The sequence below is a fragment of the Chrysochloris asiatica genome, unplaced genomic scaffold, assembly GCF_000296735.1.
Source record: "Chrysochloris asiatica unplaced genomic scaffold, ChrAsi1.0 scaffold00005, whole genome shotgun sequence".
Classification (NCBI taxonomy): domain Eukaryota; kingdom Metazoa; phylum Chordata; class Mammalia; order Afrosoricida; family Chrysochloridae; genus Chrysochloris; species Chrysochloris asiatica.
Window position 1 is genome coordinate 11,941,527 of NW_006408523.1, and position 23,695 is coordinate 11,965,221.

Sequence of the window (23,695 nt, forward strand, 5' to 3'; positions counted from 1 at the left end):
GTGCGCAGACAGCAAGGGACCAATGAACTGATACCAAAAGAGAAGAATATCCACACCTTTATCTCAGCGGCTCTGCCAGGCGTCTGTGGCCGCTCCGATCCTTACCCCACTTGGTCTCACCCAACATGGCGGCTCCTGGAACAGCCAAGCGTCCCGAACTAGAAAGCAATAGATTTCTTGCTTCTGCCACAAATTCCCCCAGCTGTCTCAATTCAGTTTTGCATGCCACTTGTTTCCTTTTTAAATACCACTCTTATCCTCACCTAGCTCTGCTGGAAAACTTTCAGTACTTTCTCATTTTCCAACTTCGTGAGTTTAGAGTCAACCTGTCTTTTATCCCCCTCCATAATCTTAACATACCTCCACGAGCATCTTTATTTCCGGCATTCATACTAGAATCCATCCGTTGTTCTATCTTTACCCTTGACATCCAGCTTTCTTCTTGTTTCTGTAGACCACCGTATTCATCTTTCAATAGTTTAATCTTTCATCATCTTTTATGAAAGATCCAAGTCCTCAGTGAACTCCAGTTTCTTTGAACTTTTCTAATCCCATATGTAACACCGTCGTTGTTTTAAGCTTACATTAATTGTCCTGGAACCTTCTTTTCTCTCATTAGATTGTAAACTTTTAGTCGAAAGACATACTGGTTTCTGTACTAAAGACAGGCTAGATCATACAAAACAATCCCAAACGAACCAGATTATTTGATGGAATTATTTCTTTTAATTCCCAGAAAATTGTGGTTGGAGATGCCTCAGAAACTGCCCTCTTGAAATTCTCAGAAGTCATTTCGGGAGATGTGATGGAAATCAGAAACCGCAACCGCAGAGTAGCTGAAATCCCCTTTAACTCCATCAACAAATTTCAGGTGAGTTTTTCCTGATGGCTAGGAATTGTTAATCCTGCATGATGTTTCTATATTCACAGAGTCTTGGAATATGTTTCTACTAGGACATAGTCTTCACATCATAATTTAAATGATACCTCATTAAAAAAAATATTCCTCAGGGCTCCAGAGCCTGGTGGTCTGGTAAACCCAGCCTTCCTTGGTGGTCCTCTTTTATTACTTGAAGTAGGATAGAAGAAATGTGAAGAGCTCATCAGGGCCTGGTTGCTCCTATGCAAGCTCCCTCAATATCACACACACAAACAGAAATATATATACATATAGTTGTTGTTAACTGTCATTGAGTCAGTTCTGACTCATCACCAACCTGTGTAGGGTTTCCTAGGCATGGCTGGTGAGCTTGAACCAGTGACCTCACAGTTCAAAATGACCTTGTAGTCCAGCACATTAACCCTCAGCACCACAGCAGGACTCTATACATGTAGTAGTTGTTCTTAACTGCCATCCAGTCGGTTTAGACCCATAGCGACCCTGTATAGGGTTTCCAAGGAGCTGCTGTTGAGCTTGAACCGCCGACCTTATGGTTCAAACCAACTTTGAAGTCCAGCACATTCACCCACAGTGCCACACCAGGATTCCATACATACATACATATAGTTGTTGTTGTTAAGTACCGTGGAGTCGGTTCCCACTCATAGTGACCCTGTACAGGGTTTCCGAGGCTGTAAATCTTTACGGGAGCAGAAAGCCTCATCTTTCTCCCGTGGAACGGCTGGTAGTTTCGGACTGCCGACCTTGAGGTTAGCAGCCCGATTCATAACCATTACGCTACCAGAGCTCCTTATACATATAGTAATATTCCTTATCTCCACTTTTACTTTCCATGATTTCTATTACCCATGGTCAGGTATGGTCCCTGATCGTACATGAGTGTGTGTGATGAAATCTTATACCATCTAGCTCCATTCCAACTAGGCTGTGAAGGTTACCCGCACGATACAGGTTACCTTTCTGGTAGATATTGTTGTCAGTCTCTTTGCCTAATTTGTGAATTAAACTTGGTGTGTGTATAGAACAGAACAGCATCTACCTTCAGTATTGGACCATAAAGAGGGGACCACTCTATATACACACGCAAACAGAAGAAAAACCAACTGGTTGCCATGGAGTCAGCCCCGGCGCCTGGCAAGCCAATCTGTGTCCGAGTAGAGCTGGACTCTACTGGAGTTTCAAAGGATGGTTTTTCAGGAAGAGATCACCAGGATTTTCTCTCAAGGTGTCTCTGGGTGCACTTGAGTCTCTGGCCTTTAGATTAGTAGCCACACGCGCTAATGGTTCTGTTTGTACCATCCAGAAACTCCCATACACACACACACACATACACACATGGATGTATCCCTCCCTCCAAACACAAACACACCAGCTTCCTATATTAGGAGGTGCATTTTGACTAAATAAAATGCTAGGGAAAGAGTCTGACTTTAATGTAACTTGGACAAGTGGAAGGCAAACGCCTCGATGCAGGGGGTGGGGTAGGGACTTTCACTGCACGTGTGTCAGGTACTTCATGTACATTACCTTATTGACTCCTCACACTAGGCCTCTGAGGCGTTACTAATCAACTGCAACATACAGATGAGGAAATGAGTCTCCACAAAGTGTTGCCGTGCGTCTCTAAATGGCACAGTCAGTTTCATAACAAATCGGCTTCACTCCAAAGTCTACAACACAAAGGCAGAACAATTCTGAGTAAGCCTGGGCCTTTGTAAAACAAGCGACTCACTCTCAGATGACCAGCCACTTAGCTTTCTGATCAGTCCTGTAAATAGTTGTTAAGGAACTACCCCAGAGTTTTCTAAGTTATAAGCTTTGTTGTTAAGTGTGCCATGGAGTTGGTTCTAACTCGTTGTTGTTGTTAGGTGCCGAGTTGGTACCTTCCCATTGCGACCTTATGCACAACAGAATGAAACACTGCCCGATCCTGGACCAACCTCACTACTGTTGCCACTCTTGAGTCCATCGATGCTGCCACTTTGCTAGTCCATCTTGCTGGGGGTCTTCCTCTTTTTCTCTGACCCTCCACCTTACCAAACATGATATCCTTCTCCAGCGACTGGCCCCTCCTGACAATATGTCTGAAGTATGGGACTCATAGCAACCCTTTATAGGGTTTCCAGGGAGTGACTGGTGGGTTTGAACCACTAACTTAGCAGTTAGCCAAGACCAATGTTAAGCCTGCTGTGTCACACTAAGGTTCCATACATCTTCTAATCTTTATAGGTGTAGATTTTGCACCGAGCTGTGGGTTCACCACGATTGTTCTTTGTGGGTAATGGGCCAATAATCACATTTAGCTAAATAGGAAACTAACACAAATTTATGACATGATATATTAAAATCAGGAAACCTCTTGTTCAAAACAAAAGAGAAATTAGAATGAGCAGCAATAGGAATAGCTATTATTTATGTGCTACGCATTCTACATGGTTAAGTCTCATAACTCTGTGGAGCAAGTACTGCCCTCCTGCAGATGAGGAAATGGTAAGGTACAGAGCTTACACAGCTGCTAAGGTGCAGAGCCAGGGCCCAAAGCCAGGCAGTCCATGTGCTTGAGGACTATGTTAGAATATTTTCAAGGTTTTTAAGGAGGCTTCATTTTACCACAGTAAAGCCATTCCTAGTCTAGTCTTATCTCTGTCACTCCAGTCTCTGAATTCTTGTTGAGTGCTTAGAGGAGCATACCTAGGCTATGTGAGGGTTAGCCATTTTGTTATGTATATTTTTAAAACAATTTTGGGATTTATCTTTAGGATAAATTTATAAGTAGGATTGCTTGGTCAAATGGTGTTCATGTTAAAATTGTGATGGCTCAACCACATGGGAGATGTCACAACGGAACCAAAGGAAATCAAAAGGATAATAACAGAATACTATGAAGAGTTATACTCCAACAAATTTGAAAACTTATGAGATGGATACATTTTTAGATAGACACGACCTACCTAAGCTTACACAAAGTGAAGTAGAAAACCTGAACAGACCAATAACAAAAGAAGAAATTGATCAGGTCATCAAAAGACTCCCAACCAAAAAAAAAAAAAATTGTGATGGCTCTTACTAAACTGTCCCTTAGAAAGGTAGTATGTGAGCGTCTCCTTCCTTACCTTTCTGACATTTCTCTAACGTTAGAGCAGTAAAACTGGATCAATTCCAAGGTGAAGAGGCATAGGGCATTCCTGCTGACCTTATGCCCGCCTGAACTCAGAACTCATATTGTGTATGAGGGATGCCCCAACAAGGAGGAAGAGACAGGAGGTATGACATACAGGCTCAAGGCCTTACCCTTCTCAGGGGTATCCTAGGCGATCTCATTTAAGGCTGAAGATTTCATAGTTACAGCTGTAAATGGTCTCCATGGCCTTATTTAAAGTAACCAGTTAGAAAGCAAGTTGCACTTATTTTGGTTTCAAACTCAGGGTGCGTCTCTGGGCTGGGGCCAAGTCTCGATCTCTTGGGCAAAAGACAAAGAGGATAGAAACAGCCTGGGGATGTCACGAATCTCCTTCCAGTCTTCACATTTCAAGGACGGGTAGAACAAGAGGAAGGGATGCTCTTCACCTCCCTGTCTTGTCCATTAGAAGGCCTATACAGGTCATGCCCTAGTCATGAAGAAGGAATCAGTAGTAGATCACGTGCTGTGTGGGCCATGCTCAGTTATTTCTCTCCTCCCAGCTCTCCATCCATGAGACGGATGACCCCAATGACAAACGCTTCCTCCTGATGATGAAAGGGGCCCCAGAGAGGATCCTTGAGAAGTGCAGCAGCATCCTGATCAACGGCCAAGAGCAGCCCCTGGACAAGAGCACGGCCGAGGCCTTCCACACGGCCTACATGGAGCTCGGGGGCCTGGGCGAGCGTGTTCTGGGTGAGCTCCTTGGAGGAAAACTCTTATCCGTCACCTGATAGATGCCAGGTCCTGAGTCTGGGTTGGGATCCAGGATGAGGCAGGCATCGTTGAGTAATGTCTGATTTAGCTGAGTAAATACTAAGAACAATATAATAAACATGATGGTAAATCGATAACAAAATATTGTGACAATACAGAGAAAGATGGGGTCACTTCCCATAAGGAAAACCAGGGAAGGTTTTATAGAAGGGTTACATTTTAAACTGGACCTAGAATGACAGATAACCTTTTGAAGGGACATTGGGAAAAGTGTTGAAGGATGCAAGAATAATCTGAACCAGAGCACAGAGGCAGGGCTGGGTGAAGATAGGTAGGGAAGCACTGCAGAACCTTCTACGAGTGCTGAGTATTATAGGCGACACAAGGTCGTCCAGATTTAAGAAATAGGGAAGGAAGGTAGATTGAATGGCTTTGGGGTTTCACTAACAGGGAGAGGAGAGGCATGGGTTGAAGCAGGAGGTGGCTACCCTCACTCAAGTGCTCTAAGACCATGAGAATATAAGGGAAGGATCAGGTGCAAGAGATTTCATGGATACAGATGGGATGACTGTATTAATTGAATAATTCTAGCATGCCGTAATTCCAAATAATAACTCTCATACCATAATGAGGAAGTATTAAGAACTGTGAGTATATCTGTGCACCCCCCTTTTCTTTGGTCAGTTCTTCTACTTTCAGTAATCCCGAATTCATGCCCATTCCAGGTTTCTGTCATCGCTATCTGCCAGCAGATGAGTTCCCAGAAACCTATTCATTTGACATAGACACCATGAACTTTCCCACTTCCAACCTCTGCTTTGTGGGGCTCTTGTCGATGATCGATCCTCCTCGGTCCACTGTGCCTGATGCTGTTAGCAAATGCCGGAGTGCTGGGATCAAGGTGGGAGTTATTTTCCAGAGTCAAAAAGACCACCCGTATTTTTGTCTCTTTATATAAATATCATTATTTCCTTCTTTTATCTCTACTTTCACTTAAAATTGTGACTAAAATCACAATTTTAGTGATTGTCCAATAAAAACAAAATGATTTTGTCTATGTTAAATAACCCACAGCAGTAATTGCAGCGAGGAGGAAGCTGTCTCTCTATGCCATCGGCAATTAACTTGTACACCATGGTGGACAGTTCAAGGTTTTATTGCTTACTCTTGAGGTTGTTGTTGTTGTTGTGTGCTGTGGAATCGGTTCCGACTCATAGCACCCCTGTACAGGGTTGCTGAGGCTGTAAATCTTTACAGGAGCAGAAAACCTCCTCTTTCTCCCACGGAACAGCTGGTAGTTTCGAACTGCTGACCTTGAGGTTACAGCCCGATTTATAACCACTACGCTACCAGAGCTCCTTTACTCTTGAGGTACAGCCTTCAAAATCATGGTAGTTAGGCCAAATTGAGTTTGTTGTTGTTGTTAAAAAGTGCTGTCAAGTCGATTCTGACCCATAGTGACCCTGTATAGGGTTTCTGAGGAGCAGTTGATAAGCTTGAACCACTGCCCTTGTAGTTCAGATTGCTTTGCAGTTTGGTGCATTAACCCACAGTGCCACACCAGGACTCCAAAGTTACCATGTAATATGAAGGCTGTTGAAGAAATTTGGGGCTGATCCAAGTATACATTTCTTATCCCCTTTACAAATAATGTGACAGCAAAGGTTTACTCTGATGTTAGAGAAGGAAACGTAAGAAGCTCTGGAACAAGGCTTGATCCAATAGGATCAGTGTGTCCTAGAGAGATCGTTGTACCTTAAATCAAGAACTACTCACAAGACTAGCCCATAATTAATCACAAGCTATATATTCTCAAGTCTTGGTAGGATATACGAAATATAACTGTGCCTACTATCGCTGCCCTATTCCTCATTGTCCATATTTCTTTCTCATTGCGCTGTAGGTCATTATGGTGACTGGCGACCATCCCATCACAGCCAAAGCTATTGCCAGGAGTGTAGGTATCATTTCAGCCAACAGTGAGACAGTGGAAGACATTGCAAAACGCCTCAACATTGCTGTGGAGCAAGTTAACAAATGGTAAGCACAGAACCAGCAGAGCAGAAACTCCAGTTCTTACACATAGGGTCTTGGTGCTGAAGAGCTGTGTTATTTGGCACAAATCACCTTTTGGTGAAACACCCTCTCAGGGTAAAACTAGACTGATTTGATCTATACGTCATTGGATCTATCCATTCATTCATTTAAATTGTTACTAAGCACTTAATGGAGTCCTAGTGTGGTGCTGTGGGTTAATGTGCCGGACTGCAAAGTTGTTTGAACCAGAAGGTCTGTGGTTCAAGCTCACTAGTCACTCCTTGGAAACCCTATACAGGATTGCTATGGGTCAGAACCAACTTGTTGGCACTTAACAACAACAAAGCACTTAACATGTACCAAGCACTGTAGTGATGCTCACAAATATGACTAACTTTGTCTAAATTTTAGAATCCAAGGAAGTAGATCTGAAAACTTGTGCCCAATTTACAGTGAGAAATACTGAAACAAAGCATTTGTAAGAACTTCCTTGCTATTGATTTATAGTTGTATAATCGGGACTGTTGGATTCCATGCATCTCCTAGCAAGCATCGTGGACTTTTTCAGTAGGCTTCATAACGTGAAGTATATAAACATACTTTCTTTTTCACTTGGTCATACATACAGAACACAAACTTCCTAAGGAGAGACTCAGTTTTTCCTTGTTTCTCTTAATTCTTTCAAGTATCTCCAACTTTTTATTGATGTATTCATCTGTTTATTTATGATTTCTTCTAACAATTATCGGCTATGTATCATGTACTGTGTTAAGCGCTGGGACTATAGTAGTAAATGGAACAGACACTGTCCCTGCCCTTTGGGGAGCTTTCAATCTTGCCAGGGAGACAGAAAACAACAACTGATGATGTGTGATTAGTATGAAGGAGCCATACAGGGGGAGTGGGGCTGCAAGTGGACGAAGACCAATCTAGACTGAGGTGGTCACAGGGGGCTTCCAGGATACGAGGTTGATCGTTTTTATCCAAGTGTTTATGAAGAAAGACAGAGGTGTCAGAGAAAACATTAGGACTAGGGAAACAAAAGATCAAGTAAGAAAACCAACCAGGCAGCAATGTTGAAGAGTCTCCAGGGTTCTTTGTATAAATAACATTTAAAAAGCCAGGTTTGGGATTTTTTGTTCATTTCATATTTGTTTTATTTTAAGGTTTTTATTGTGAATTGAGTGAATGTTTACAGGGCAGATCATCAGTTTTACGTTCAAATCATAACACCTTGTTTCATTACAATGATTTTAATCCCCTCCATATACTATTAGTTAACATAATTTCTCTATATTCACTTTATCTTTTTTTTTAACCACAAAAAAACCACACAGGCATATATAATAATTTGCACCTCCAAAGGACACATTCTGCAAGTCTGCTTCTGGGCCACCAGCTCTTAGTCCCTCTCTGCCCCATGAATCTAGAGTCTCAGCTGCTCCCCCTCTCCATGACCCCATCTTTGCCTCTGTCTCTGACATCGCTGCTTCTCTGGATAAGGTCCCACATTCTGCTTGTGTTCTTCTCCCTTCATGGTCTTAGAGTCCTCTGTTTCTGGACTGTAAGATTAACCACTCCCATGTTTTTGTTACAAAACTTCTACCTTTACAATTGTGACAGTCGCAATTAGTCATGATAACAATTACTCACTATTGAATCATAATAATCTTATCCTCATCTCTTTCACCAGACCCATCTAGACAAGATGATAACTATTCAGTGGGGACTCTTTCTCTGCCCCCCTCTCTGAAATTAAACTTTCTCTTGAAACTTTGTAAGCCAGTCACTTCGTGCCTTTATTGCCCCCTCATTTTAGGTATCCAATGTCTAAGTTGCCTGTCCCTATCTACCCTGTGTACAGAGGGGATAGAATTGATACTGGATAGAGGGGATAGAATTGATACTGGATGTGAAGACTCCTTCCCTCTCTGTTGGTGTTTAGAGTTACTACCTCGATGAGTATAGGTCAGATTCATCAAATTGTAGCAATTTACCCTTGTTTCCTTTATCAAGAAAAAAAAATTTTTTTTTTTTTTAATCTTCCTCTAGTCAAGTTCTGATCATCAAGCCATCCAGGCTAGGTCAAATGGGTATTGTCTGCAAGTTTGGGTGTTCTTGTACATCTCCCCTCACATCATATCAGCTGGATGTTTCACTCTCAGCTCTAGCCCTCTGTGGCTATGCCCTTGTCCATGAACTCAAGGGTCCCCACATCTCACCACACTTTGGACTAACCAGCCCTTCCTCTTCTCTCTCTCATCTCCAGGTCAATGGGAGTCAGTGGACTATGGTTGAACTCAGTCCATTGCCGCATTGCTGCCTTTCCCCCTCTTTCACTCACCAGTAGACCAATATGGTCACCAGCAAGCTTACATGCCTGTTCATGCATTCCCTTTGAGTCTCTGTCTTAGAGGGGAGTTTGTCCTGAAGGAACTTGATTGCTTGCCTTGATGTCTTCCTAGCGAACAGCTTGCTTATTCTTGTAGTAGCCAGTCATGCTGACATTTTTGTTTTGGGTTTTTCCTGATGATCTTTCTTTGAAGATATATCTTCTTATTGCTCTAGCTGTTCCAGGCTGGTCTGCTTGTCCTTGCTAGTGGGAATATCCCACCTCATAAGGTTGTGGATGGGACTCAGGATTCCACCTAAGGTCCTATACTCTGCAAAGGCTCCACAAGAGGCCTATTTCACTGGGCAAGTTCTAGAGCCCGTTTTAGGTATTTCAATCAGTTATAGGCTGAAGACGGGCTTACAAGTTATCTGTAATCATGTTTCCCAACATTCCTTTCTATCCCACTCAAGTGTCTATTTTACAATAGTAGGCAAAGAAAACCAATATTCATAAGACAGTCAAGCATTTTAGTATTATTTCCCCTCTTCAAGCTATACCTAGATCCCTATATCACAGAGCCCTGTCATTCCAACGTTGAGTATGCATCACTATTTACCTCTGTCCCACTTAGGACATGCAAACCTGTCTCAGTGTTCCCCTATCTATCTTGTTCTTCTACCTCCTCCCCCTTCTTGTATTGCCTTCCCCAACACCCAAACTAAACCCCCCACCCCAACCCTATTGCTGTGGTTACCCTATATTCTGTATTCCATTAACTCTTCCCTTCATTTAAGACAGTCTATTTTATCCTGTAATCTACCTGACCTTCTTACCACCTGGATCTCTGATCCTTTGTGTTTACCATCTTTCACACTGTAGTTGTTTTGATCATAGACTGACCTCTCAGTTCCTCTGTTCTTATAATTTTATTCTGTTCTTGACTCTTCCATTTGTCGATGAGTTCAGGGTGATGCTACCATGTATGTCATTCTCTGGTTGTTGTCTGTTCTTCTTGTTCTCAGTCCATAGAACTTCCTTTAGGATGTTTTTCATAGCAGGGTTGGCTTTGGCAAAATCCCTTAGCTTCTGTTTATCCTAGAATGTTTTGATTACACCATCTTATTTGATTGACAGCTTTGCTGAGTAGAGGATTCTTGATTGGCAGCTTTTTTCTTTCAGTGTTTTATATACGTATCCCCATTGCCTTCTTGCCTGCATGGTTTCTGCTGAAAGATCCGAGCTTAATCTGATTTGCTCTCTTTTGTATGTTACACTTCTCTTTTCCCTAGCTGCTCGCCAGGATTCTTTCCTTATCTTTGATTTTGGAGAGCTTGATTATTATATGTCTTGGTGATTGTCTTTTAGGGTCTGTCCTTCCTGGGGTTCATTTCACTTTTCAGGATGTTAGGGAAATTTTCTTCCAGCTGCTCTTCACCTATCTCCTCTGTGGACTTCTGTGATTCTTCCTGTTCCAGAATGCGGATAATTCTTAAGTTGTTCCTCTTCATGTTGTCCAACGTGAATCTTAGGCCTTCTTCAGATTTTTTAAATCCTTTTTTGTGCTTGCTCTTCTATCTTAGTAGTGTTGAGAGCTTATTATTATTAATCGTTTGAACCTCTTTCTATAGGTTTTGAATTGTTTCCCATGTTATATGTATTTTATTTGATTGTTCCTGTAGTGCTTTCCTGACTTCTTCCTTATTTTTCTCAACTGCATTGTATAGTGTTTTGATACATTTTAAAATAATTTTTCTGAATTCCTTCTCAGGCATTTCCAAATCCTGCCCATCTTCCAGTATGGAGTGTAGGTCTCCTTCCAGCTCATTTGCCTCAGTCACTTTATCTCATTTCTGGACATGTGCCCATATGGTCATCTGTTTCTGTTTTTTGGGTGTATTCAGGCGTTATCTGTGGCCTTAATACTTGGATGGTGTGTATTTTGGTATTTTTTATGCTTTCTGATTGCCTCCAGGTAGATGTGATCAGGAGATGGGCTTCCCTTTTCACTCTTCTTCCTGAGAAATTTCAAGATGTTGGTCGTTGTGGTGTAACTCAGGATTTAATTTTTAGCCTATTTCCTTTTCAGTCTGCCTGTCCCACTCTGCAATCCCCATTCAGGACTTTTTCCTAGTTATAAATAGTTTAGGGCCAGCTGTGGCCAATTTGCACTGGCATTTAGTTTTAAGTGGAAACTGTCACTTTAAATTTCCAGGTAATCTGTGTGCATGTGTAGTAGAACCCTCTGGGGGTGGGGGTGGGGCGTCCACTCACTGAGGCACCCCCTCTAGTCACCAGAATGGAGTTGCGCAAACGACGAGAGACCAATGAACAGATACAAAAACAAAAGAATGTCCACATCTATATCTCCGCGGTTCTGTCAGGCTCTCTGATCCTTCCCCTACTTGGTCTCTCTCAAAATGGTGACTCCAGGAGTAGCTGAGTGTCTTGAATTAGAAAGCAATGGATCTCTTGCTTCTGCTAGAAATTCCCCTAGCTATAAGCCTTCCAACCTTCTAAATGTTCCTTTATATGTGGTTCAGAGTTCTGGCACCATCCCCTGAGCCTGCTTGGTCCGGTATTCTGTGTTGTTGCTGACGAAGCTCCTCACTGCACTTCTACCCGATCTGCCATCTTGTTTGTTCTCTGTTCATTTGGTTTTAAAAACAAACAGGTGTATGAATTTAAATCTAAGTAACCACCCTGAACAGGAAAGTGAGATGGATAATTTAATGACCATTTGCACTTTATCAGATCTCACGACACTTTAATAATTGCATTTGGGCAATTGCAGAGGAAAAGAAACACTCTTTCCTTCTTAAAGAGCCCTTTGTATTTTAATTCCATTTTTACATCAAATTTTTGAAGTCCTCTCATAGATCTGGTAGCCTTTGGCTTCCATTGAATTCTAGGACTCAAAACAAAGAAGCAAAAATTTCCCAACAATGTATTCTGAACAATTTCAAACATGCAGAAAAGTTAAAAATATTTTATAATGGACCATAATTTACCCATCTGTTACATGTTATTGTTAACATTTTTCCAAAGACAATGTTTACCCTACTTTTATTTGCTAAGTAAAACATTGCCAAGGAGGTACCACTTCCTCACCCATTCCTGTAATGAAAAGGCTGTTGGACTTTCCAGTCCTACTGTTACACAAGTGTAATACCAAGAAATGACCTAGCTTTTCGGCCTCAGGTTACTCTTGAAATGGGGAGTAAACTGTTCTCAATACATGTAATCATTCTTCTCTCACTTATTAGGAGCTTTGGTTCCATGGACTAGCACAGTGGTTTCTACACATGTACTTACTGCCCACAACAATGCTCCAACTTCAGGTCTAGGCTAAGATTTGACCTGGTCTCTCCTGGCCCTTCTAGGGATGCTAATGCCACTGTGGTGACGGGCATGGAGCTGAAGGACATGAGCCCAGAAGAATTAGATGCGATCTTAGCCCACTACTCAGAAATCGTCTTTGCCCGGACGTCCCCACAGCAGAAGCTGACTATCGTGGAGGGCTGTCAGAGACTGGTGAGTGGACGGCAGAGGGTCCAGGCCTCTGTCAGCAGGTGGACAAGTGGCAGGACAGATTATGCTCAGACCTGGGCTATGGAGTCATTTGAAACCTCTCAAGAGAAAGCTCTTTGCCGGTCATTGTCATTTCACCTCTCGGTCCTCTCACTGAGTTTATGCCTCACTCAGCTCTCCTAGTTTATGTCTGAAAGGAATGGTGCCAGCCCCTTCCATGCCACATGTCAAGGGGAGAACCCAAACCAGTTCTCTCACTCCATCACTAAAGCTAGGGGCTTCTGACAGCAAAACCTTTGGGTACTGAGCTAGGTGTGGATCTATAAGCATTACAAAAAATTAAAAATATAACACACAGCAATAACAGCCAAGATCAAAAAAGTAGGAGACAATAAATGCTGGAGAGGATGTGGAGAGACTGGGATGCTTCTGCATTGCTGGTGGGATTGCAAAATGGTCCAACCTCTTTGGAAAGCAATATGGCACTTCCTCAAAAGGTTGGAAATAGAAATACCTTATGATCCAGCAATTCCTCTACTTGGTATTTACCCACAAGAAATACAAGCCATAACACAAGTAGATATATCCACATCAATGTTCATAGCAGCACTGTTTACAATAGTAAAAAGATGGAGACAGCCGAAGTGCCCATCAATGGAAGAATGGATAAACACACTTTGGTACATACACACAATGGAATGTTATGCTACCTTGAATAATAACAAGGAAGCTGCAAGCCACCGCATAACATGGATGAACCTTGAGGACATTATGTTGAGTGAAATTAGTCACAAAAGGAGAAATACTGCATAGGACCACTACTATAAAAAACTAAGAAAAAGAACCCATACTAAAGGCGGGGAGGGGGATTCACTGCTGGTTACTGGGATGTGCGGGGGGGGGGGGGGGAAGGGAAGGTGGATCACAGGGCAGGGAATAGACACAGGATAGATTAGGTGCTAGGGACGGGGGCAATACACAAGAAAGGGGAGGGAAATGGAAGAACAAGGCAGATGGGAGAACAATTAGGCAGGTTTGTATGGGCTAAGTGGGACAGAGGTAAATAATGATGTGTGCACAACCTTGGAACAACAGGGCTCTGGAATAAAGGGATTGAGACATGGTAGGAAAGGGTAAAAGGGGGAAATAATGCTAAGATGGTTGGCTGTCTTTTGAATCTTGGTTTCCCTGGCATACCATTATAAAACAAACACTTGAGGGGAAAGAAAGGAATAGACAGGTATATCACCATAGAAAGCTTGTAAGTCCATCTTCTGCCTATAACTGATTGGAATACCTTAAAATGAGGCTACAATGTGCTCAGTGAAGGAGGCTTTCTGCGGAGCCTCTGCATAACTTAAGACCACAGATACGGAATCCTGAACCTCATCCAGAATCTTCTGAGGTGGGAAATGTCCACTTGAAAGGACAAGCAGACCAGCCTGGAGTGGCTAGAAGAACAGAAGATCTTCTTGAAAGAAAGACTGACAGGAAAAATACAAAACAATATAGGCAGATGGACTGATTACTACAAGAACAAGCAAGTTGCTTGCCCAGGAGACATTGAGGCAAGTGGTCCGGTCCTCTCAGGGCAAACCCCCTCCCAAGACTAAGGCTCAATGGGAATACACGCTCTGATTGGTGACTACGTTTGTCACCGATAAGCGGAAGTGAGGGAAAAACAGTAATGAAGCTGCGAGCTAAGCCCTACAATGTTCAATAGACTCTTGTGAACCTGGGTTAAGACCTGGTCAGCCAGCAGTGTGGCAAGACCTAGGGACTCTTGGGCCCAGAGTCAATGACATAGCCACAAAGGACTAGAGTGGCTAGTGAAGCGTCCAGCTCATAAGAAGAGAGGGTATATGCATAAGAACACCCACACATGCAGATAATACCCACTTGACCTGGCTTCAATAACTGGATGATCAGAGCTCAACTAGAAGAAGAAAGAAGAGGCGAAAAAGAGTAATCTGATACAATTTGATGAACTTGACCTACACCTATGGATGTAGTAGCTCAAAAGAGGGAACAAATCTTTACAGTGAGGATCATTCCTATCCCTTCCATACACAGAGTAGACAGGGATGGGCAACTTGGGCATTGGCTACCCAAAATGGGGGGGGCTACAAAGGCAAGAAGTGACTGGCTTACAAGCTTTCAAGAGGGAGCCTAGATCCTTAGGGTATGGAAGAAGGTAGAATCTCCACTGAGTAGTATTCAGTCTTTCTGCACGGGGCTAATGAAAGGAGATGGGGATAGATCCCTTGTACAATAGTGAATAATTATTATCAGTACTGATTGTGAGGGTTGGAAATGTAAAGGTGGACGTTTTGTAGCAAAAGGAAGAGAGTGATTGCAGCCCAGGAGCCTAGGTCCCTAGGACCATCAAGGGAGAAGAGCGGAGAGCGGGACCCTACCCAGAAAAGCAGTGACGCCAGAGATGGAGGCAGAGATGATGACATGGAGAGATGGAGCGACTGGGGACTCTAGACCCAGAGAGGGAGAGGGGCTGTGTGCTGACAGCCATGGGGCAGGCTTGCAGGGTAGACCCTTTGGTTGGTTGATGATGCGTGGAGGGGATTGTAACCATGGCAATGAAACAATATACGATAGGATAATTGTAAAGCTAGTATTCTCCCATGTAAACTATCACATAATTCACAATAAAACATTAAAATATATATATATATATATAACACCGCCTTTGCTTTGAAAAATATATATATATAACACCGCCTTTGCTTTGACTTATCACACACACACTAGTGTTTATTATCTGGATAAATTTTGTTTACAGCTCATTAGTTTTGTTTAATGCTTTTCCTCTATTTGTGATTTTCCCCATAGAGACCCTTTTACTGGTAGCTTTAGAATGGCTGACCTTGGTTCAAACTGAACTTGCAGTCCAGTACTTATCCTATAGCGCCACACCAGGACTCCATTCCCCTCCCCCCCATAAACCCACAGTTTCAGCTCTAGTGGTCCTCTTGCCTTACGATGAAATTGAGACTAAGTTGTTCTTGCCAAGCCCGTGATCCCTTGATCTGCTCTCTTACATTCCCTGGCCTTGTCCCCCAGGGCGCCGTAGTTGCTGTGACAGGAGATGGAGTTAACGACTCTCCAGCTCTAAAGAAGGCAGATATTGGAATTGCCATGGGCCTAGCGGGTTCTGATGCAGCCAAAAATGCAGCCGACATGGTCTTACTGGACGACAACTTTGCATCCATAGTCACAGGAGTTGAAGAAGGTAAATAAGGTCTCCAGTGAGCTTACCCAGGGTTGGGGTCAACTGGGGGGCTAAAAGCAAGCTCTATAGGAAGACATGTTTTTTCCTCAGGTCGCCTGATCTTTGACAACCTGAAGAAGAGTATTGCTTACACCTTGACCAAGAACATGGCTCTCCTTTGCCCCTATTTGATCTATGTTATTGTTGGGCTCCCCCTTCCCATTGGTGCCATCGCCACCTTGTTCAGTGACCTAAGCACAGACATTGTAAGTAGTACTTACGGGAATGGTGAACTGTGAACTTAGAAGACCAAGGAGCTGAACTTAAAGCAGTGTTTCTCAGACTCACGCAGCCATGAGGCCTGAAGTTCTGTGTTTCTAGAAAGCCCTTGGATGATTCTGCTGGTCTACTGACCATTTCAGTCCATATAGAAGCTTTTCAAGACATGAGGTCTTCATCCTCCAAAGGACAAAACATGTACCACTGGTCATTTCTGTCCCTGTGCCTCTTTTATTTTGGGAAAATGAAGCCATCAACAAATTAGTGCCTGTAATGCTAAGGCCCAGTAACTAAAGTGAGAACACCACAGCCATCCCTTTGTATGTAAAAATGAACTGTGTTCTGGAAGCTCTTCAGTTATCACAGTAAAAAATGGTTTATTTTATTAGTTGCCGTCCCAAAGTCTGCTCCATAGAGTTTTCAAGGCTGTGATGTTTTGGAAGCAGATCATCAGGCCTGACTTTTGAGGCACCTTGTATAGGATTGCTGAGGCTCTACATCTTTATGGGAGCAGAAAGCCTCATCTGTCTTTCGCGGAGAAGCTGGGGGATTCAAACCACTGACCTTGTGGTTAGCAGCCCAGCTTGTAACCCACTATGCTACCAGAGCTCATTACAGTAGGAAGTTGTTGTTCTTGTACCGTCGCGTTGATTCTGACTCATAGCAACCATGTATATGGTTTCCAAGGGACAAGCTGGTGAGCTTGAACCTCTGACTTGAAGTTCATACCGACTTTGAAGTCTAGCACATTAACCCACAACAACACACGAGTAAAAAGTAGCAGTTATTAAACCTCTATGAAAAAGGTTGGCATTAATCTAGACTAAATTCCACTTCACTTCTCTGGCATATTTTTGTAAAGATCAGGAAACTGGAGGTACTCCTCTGGCTCCGGTTATATGGGTAAAAGGGTAAAAAGAACATCTCAGTTGACAGCAAATTGCTTCATTTTTTCTTCTGTTGTTTTAAGTTGTTGTTATTTTAAGTAGCAACCCGGTAATACCTACATTGCAGGGGGCCTAGAGGTATCTTTGCCTCTGATGGGAACTGAGGGCCCCATAACTTCTAATCAGATTATTTTCTGGGCCCTTTAAGCTTGATCATTGTTCTCCACAGCGGCAGTTCTCCAAGTGATCCCCAGACTGGGAACAAGAGGCATAACCTGAAAACTTGTTAGCAATGCAAATTATGTGGCCACACCCCAGATCTCCAGAATTAGACACTCTAATGGGGCCCTCTAGGTGATTCTGAGAAACACTGTGCTGGTGCATTGCATTGTGGTCTAGGGACATGTCAAAGAGGAGCGGGGTGGTGAAAGAAATCCACCATTAGTATGTTTTCAGCTGCTGGTACATGATGATCTTATAAAGCAGATTAAAATTTTAACTGAGTCCTGCACCTCCAGGTGGCCTGACCACGTCCCTCCCAATGTCTACCACTATTTCCCATCTTTCCTGCTCACCTACTGCTATGCCACTGCTGTTTGGCAGGTTGTGTTTCCGGATTAGGATTCACAGCCTCTCTCTCCCCTCTCTAGATTCCTTCCATTGCCTTGTCCTATGAGAAAGCTGAAAGGGATATAATGAACCGGAAACCTCGCCACAAGAAGGACAGACTGGTGAACATGGCCCTCGTCCTTAACTCTTACATGCACATTGGTATGATATGATTATCTGCTACCTGCCACCCCAGAGAAGTTATTTGAGAAAGTTATAATGTTCGTTGTTTTTTTTTTTTTTTTTTCTTTTGGGATGGGAGAAGGGACTCTGAGGACAATTATAGAACCTTATCCCTTATCTCTCTTATTCTTTTAGGCCTCATGGAATCCGTGGGAGCTTTTGTTGTTTATTTCACCGTTTATGCACAGGAGGGGTTTAGACCCAGTACACTCATTGGTCTCCGAGAAGAATGGGAAAATGACAATGTGAATGACTTAGAAGATAACTATGGACAAGAATGGGTAAGGGAGGGGAAAGCTCTCCCTTGATCATCTTAGTGGTTCTTCCCTCCTGTCAGTGTCTTGCCCTGGTTGAAGCTGAAACTTCATTTTCCTGAATGTTCTTACTGAGACAAGAAGGTGAAGCTTCTCAGTTCTTAGGGTTTGTGGACACACTGTTTGGCCTTTGCCAAGCCTGAGCCTCATGCCTCGGATTAGATCCCTAGAGCTAACTTTTTTACATTTGTTGTTGTAATTGGTGTGGAAGAGTAACCAGTTGGACCAAATAAATTAGCCTACTTTCCCTTCTCACCTGGTTAAAGGAAAAGGCGGGAAATTCCTTTCTGAAGACAAGGAGGCGATCTGCAGTCAATTTGGCGAGTTGGGGAAGGGAATAAAGACCTATAGAACTGAGTTGAAATTTCCCTTCTTGAGTCTCATGGTCTCTCCATGTCTACTCCCTGACAGACCAGGTACCAGAGGCAGTACCTAGAATGGACGGGCTACACAGCATTCTTCGTTGCCATCTTGGTCCAGCAAATAGCTGATCTGATTATGAGGAAAACCCGGAGAAACTCCATTTTCCAGCAGGGTCTTTTCAGGTACGGAAAGTGTCTGATGTCATGACTTAACTCTGGGCCTACAATGCCATGATTTAATAGTTTCTTGACTTAAAGGTCACAGCTATGACCTTGCCTTTAATACACAAGGTGTCAGCTGTGTTGGGTGGCGTCAGTCTGGGTGATAGCAACGTGGTCCCATGTGACTTCAGAATCATCTGTTTACTTTTATGAATGTATCTTGCAGAAATAAAGTCATCTGGGTTGGGATTACATCGCCGATCATCATTGCGTTAATCCTGTCCTATGGCCTTGGGAGTGTCACAGCCCTGAATTTCACCATGCTACGGTGAGTTCCCCTGGCAAGGTGGAGGGGAGCACCAGCCCCCATCCTGAGCTATCAGAAGTAAATCAACATTAGCTTTCAGGAATTTCTTTCCATTCCCCAAGGCTTTCAAAAGAAAGACCATGAATTGATTTTCATTAGAGGTGTTGCTAGAAGAGGAAGTGGGTTTTCTAAACTTTACTATCTCTCTTCTCATCCGATAAATAGGTCATTTCAAAGGCAAATGTTGCTTCTTCAGCATCATGTTGTGACGTGCCATTGAGACGGTTCCGACTCATAGATTGAATTTCCAGGGAGCAGCTAGTGGGTTTGAACTGCCGACCTTGCAGTTAGCAGTCCAGTGCTTATCGTACACTGCCACACTATAATACTAAGACTCTATCGTAGTCTTACTATCATGGTGGTGGTGATTATGTGCCGTGGAATCGGTTCCGACTCTTAGCGACCCTGTAACAGAGTTTCCGAGGCTGTAAATCTTTATGGGAGCAGAAAGCCTCATCTTTCTCCCACGGAACAGCTGGTAGTTTTGAACTGCTGACCTTGCGGTTCACAGCCTGATTCATAACCACTATGCAAATGTTTTCATATTTATATGTTTCTACCCAGTGAATTTGTTATTTTCCAGTATGGCTGGCGTTGGGCCGGTCCTTGCGGTACACTGGTACTCACCTCCCTTCCTTCTGTTTCTAGGGCTCATTTGTGGTTTGTGGCTGTGCCATTTGCTGTTCTGATTTGGGTATATGATGAGGTGCGAAAACTTCTCATCAGACTCTACCCTGGAAGTAAGTATTTGTGGGCTTTGCTTACCAGCATCAACAGACCTGATACCTAATTGACTTTTTTTCTATACTCCAGGTTGGTGGGATAAGAACATGTATTATTAAGATCATGTTTATTCCCGAGTTTCCCAACTGCACATTGAGGATGTTCTTCATCTTTTGACCATCAGCTGAGTGATCACTTAGGCAACGGGACACCATCACAATTCATACCAGAGAAGGAAGAAAACTGTATGAAAGATATTTAACTGATGTTTTATACTTTAAAGCTGAGATCCCACTATTTGTATACAGTGTGAGAAGAGAAGATGTGTTTATGTACATAACTGTAAAGTCTTGTGTAACCCAGATATTTGCGGGGTCTCCTTATGCTCTAGGTAGGATTGTTCAAGTCTCCTTTCTACATTCTACTTAAGGTCTAATGACCTCCCCAAGATTTCTGCAAAGTCCTGTGGACCTTAAAGTATTTTCATGGACTTCTTACTGAAAAAATGTCAGCTGAAAGTTCACAGGAGCCAGGATGGCAACAAATTTGACTCTAAGACAGCCTCAAAAGTCATCAGTCATCTAGTCATGACAGCTTTCCTGGCCACATTAAACTTCATCCCAGTTTCTTGCCATCTTGCCAGTTTTTTTAAGGTTCTACTTCCAGTTTACCTTCCCTCTTCTCCCACCCCCCGAACTGCTCCTCCCCCTGCAACTAGAGCTTTAATTTACCTTTCTCCATCTCTTCCAAAACTCACTTCCATATTGCATATTCTCCATACAATAAGCTCTGGACTGTGAACCAATGGGTCCACAATTCAAATCCACCAGCTGCCACACGGGAGATAGATGAGGCTTTCTCCTCTCAAGAAGATTTAAAGCTTCAGAAGCCCTGTACAGGGTCACAATGAGATAGCACTTATAACTCCTCAAACTACACTGATGATCCAAAGGGCCTTTCATTGACTGGGATTCTACCTCAGTAGAAAGACATTGTGGTCTAAAATGACTACAAAGCACTCCATGGCACTAACTGTACATCAGTCATGTTTTATGTTTTCACTTATGTTTATTCATATGTAACATCCATGTTGACAGGCCCAGACGCTTTTAAGTAAAAGGTGTTTACAAACCAGGTCTAATTTTAATTGTTTAAATCTCTCCTGGTCATTTTACTTAAGGAAGGTCAGAAAATACAGGCTTTGACATTTGAACTCTTCACTCCCTGTATTCCTGTTCTGTTATGCCTTCTGATGTGCCCCCTTTGAGTCAGGATTCTATGGAAGGAGTATATACATCTTCAACCAGAACATTCTAGGGGAACCAATCTGATCTCACAGATCAGATTTAACCTGAAATTACATTTAGTTAAACTTTTTTTTCATTCAGATGGCCTACCTCATCACCTTTTCTCCATCACAGTGATTATTCAGGCATATGCTCTGTGAGGGTGCTAAGCTCGTATCTGTGGAACAACAAAAGAGATTTAGAATCAGTTACCTACCAGAATTTTCTCAGGAGTCACATTTAGCAGCACGAAATAGGTAAGGGAACCATTATTGTACCTTTACGTGAATAAGATGATAATATACAATGTATATGACGTGTGTGTATTTCAGTTAAAATAGTGTTGCTGTCCTCAGGGTCTTATTCTTACCACAATTGGAGTCCTGGTGTGGCGCTGTGGGTTAATGCACTGGACTGCAAAGTTGGTTTGAACTGCAAGGTCGGTGGTTCAGGCTCACCAGCAGCTCCTTGGAAACCCTATACAGGGTCGCTATGGGTCAGAACCAACTTGATGGCACTTAACAACAGCCTCATATCAGAGTCCTGGTGAGATACTGTAGGATAAGAACAGGACTGCAAGCCACAAGGTTGGAGATTCAAATACAGAAAAAATGAACACGATGTTCTCTGTGTAGTCACTGCTGCCGCCATGCCGACTCATCGCATGGGTGGAGGGAATCACCATTTTTTCTCGATGGCCCTCCATTCTACCATACATGATAGCCTTCTCTAGGGACTGATCCCTCCTGATAACATGTTTGAAGTATGGGAGGCATTCTGGCTGTACTTCTTCAAACACAGATTTTTAGTTCTTCTGGCAGTCCACGGTACTTTCAATATTTTTCTTCAGCACCATAACTCAAATGCATCAATTCTTCTATAGTCTTCCTTATTCATTGTCCAACTTGACTGCTGCTTCCATGAATATTATCCTAAAGTGTCACACCAGCACTTAACAACAATAAAACCATGGCTAGAGAAGGGATTGAGGTTTGAGCTATAATTCTGCAGAGTAAAATGGCAGTTTAGACTTCTTGCTAAGTCTCCAAAGAAACCGTTTTATGCCTTAATGGATGATGTTTCTGTGTTCGTGCTCATATATGTACAACCTGAGGTTTTATAGAATTTAGCTATTTCTAGTACTGCTTAAATATCAACAAATGCTTTATGGTATTTGTTATTCTTGGTACAGAAAGAGACCTTCAGGTCTTGGTTTTGTGTGTTATTTCAGACATTTGGCCCAATGCTGTGGCTAGCTTTTCTGTCTCTGGCTTTCATGGCAGTTGGGGTGACCACACAGACCATTTACACCTAGATGTCCTTTAAACCTTGAGTCTTGGGAAGAAACTGGTGCCTAAAAGCCATTTAAAAAAATCTTTTCTTTTTTTTTTTTAATTTTTATTACTAAATTCTTATGTCTTACTGGGTCATTATGTAAATTTCGTTTGCTTGCTTGTTTGTTTTCACTACGGGGATGTTAAAAAGAACTTGGAAGTCATTTTTGGATAGTACTTTTTATCTGTTCCTATCTCTTTCCCAGTTGGAAAAAAAAAATCTTTTATTATGAATTAAGTGATTGTTTACATTATAGAAAATCGGTTTTGTACTCAAGCAATTGTATTTTGTTTCATTGCAGTGATTACAATCCCCTGTGTGGACTGTTGGTTAGCAGGATTTGCCTGTATTCCCTCTTCTTGTTTTTTATGTACACACACAACCACCACCACTATTATAATAAAAATCTGATAGTGAAGTCTTATGGCTTGCTATAATGCTAACCAGGTCTCAGCAGAGCTTCCTGTCTAAGTTGGGCTGGGAAAAAGTCATGATGAGCTACTTCTGAAATTCAGCTAAGGGCCTGAATCATCCACAACCAGTCCTATGGGGGTGATACGGGTCTAGGCAGTCCCGAGTGCACATGGTTTCACTGTAACTGGAGGTTGATGACTTCCATAGTCCATTTGATCACCTTTCTTTGGAAACAAATATAGGTCTCTTCAATCAGTTGGCCAGGCAGCTGTCTTCCAAGTTTCTTGGCATGGATGAGTGACCCCCTCCAGTGCTACATCAGTTTGTTGAAAGATTTCAGTTTGTATTCCATCAATTCCCAGGGCCTTGTTTTCTGCCAATGTCTTCAATGCAGCTTGGACTCCTTCCTTCAGTACCGTTGGCTCTTGATCATATGCTACCTCTTGAAATAGTCGAACATCAACTATTTCTTTGTGTACACAGCACCATACTAAATGATAGGAGAAATTCTATGATTAATAAATATAGTGTCTAGGCTAGAGTTGCACATGATATAAAATGGAAGTTAAGATATACGTATTTGTAATCACTCCAGGTGACGTGTCTAAAATCAGACACTTGGTATGTGTAAATAGAGACGTATGAAAGTGGAATCTTAAATCTGTTTTAAAATCTTGACATGATTCTAGAATCCATGTTGAATTTTTTTTTCTCGTATATTTCTTTTCTTTTTTTTTTTTTTGGTGCTTTATATATATATTGTTGTTGTTGTTGTTAAGTGCCGTGGAGTCGGTTCTGACCCATAGCGACCCTGTACAGGGTTTCCGAGGGTGTAAATCCTTACGGGAGTAG

General features: G+C 42.5%; 1 protein-coding gene across 1 annotated transcript in view; it reads left to right on the forward strand.

Moving 5' to 3' along the window:
- The window catches only part of ATP12A (ATPase, H+/K+ transporting, nongastric, alpha polypeptide), a 44,626-nt gene extending 24,699 nt beyond the window's left edge, over positions 1-19,927 (forward strand). The window contains exons 12-24 of the mRNA XM_006832057.1: positions 737-871; positions 4,583-4,775; positions 5,522-5,697; positions 6,700-6,836; positions 12,549-12,699; positions 15,775-15,943; positions 16,034-16,188; positions 17,739-17,859; positions 18,016-18,161; positions 18,606-18,739; positions 18,945-19,046; positions 19,734-19,825; positions 19,899-19,927. Of these exons, the coding sequence (XP_006832120.1) occupies positions 737-871; positions 4,583-4,775; positions 5,522-5,697; positions 6,700-6,836; positions 12,549-12,699; positions 15,775-15,943; positions 16,034-16,188; positions 17,739-17,859; positions 18,016-18,161; positions 18,606-18,739; positions 18,945-19,046; positions 19,734-19,825; positions 19,899-19,927 (1,740 nt within the window). The remainder of the gene's footprint in view (positions 1-736; positions 872-4,582; positions 4,776-5,521; positions 5,698-6,699; positions 6,837-12,548; positions 12,700-15,774; positions 15,944-16,033; positions 16,189-17,738; positions 17,860-18,015; positions 18,162-18,605; positions 18,740-18,944; positions 19,047-19,733; positions 19,826-19,898) is intronic.
- The last annotated feature ends 3,768 nt before the right edge of the window (positions 19,928-23,695 follow it).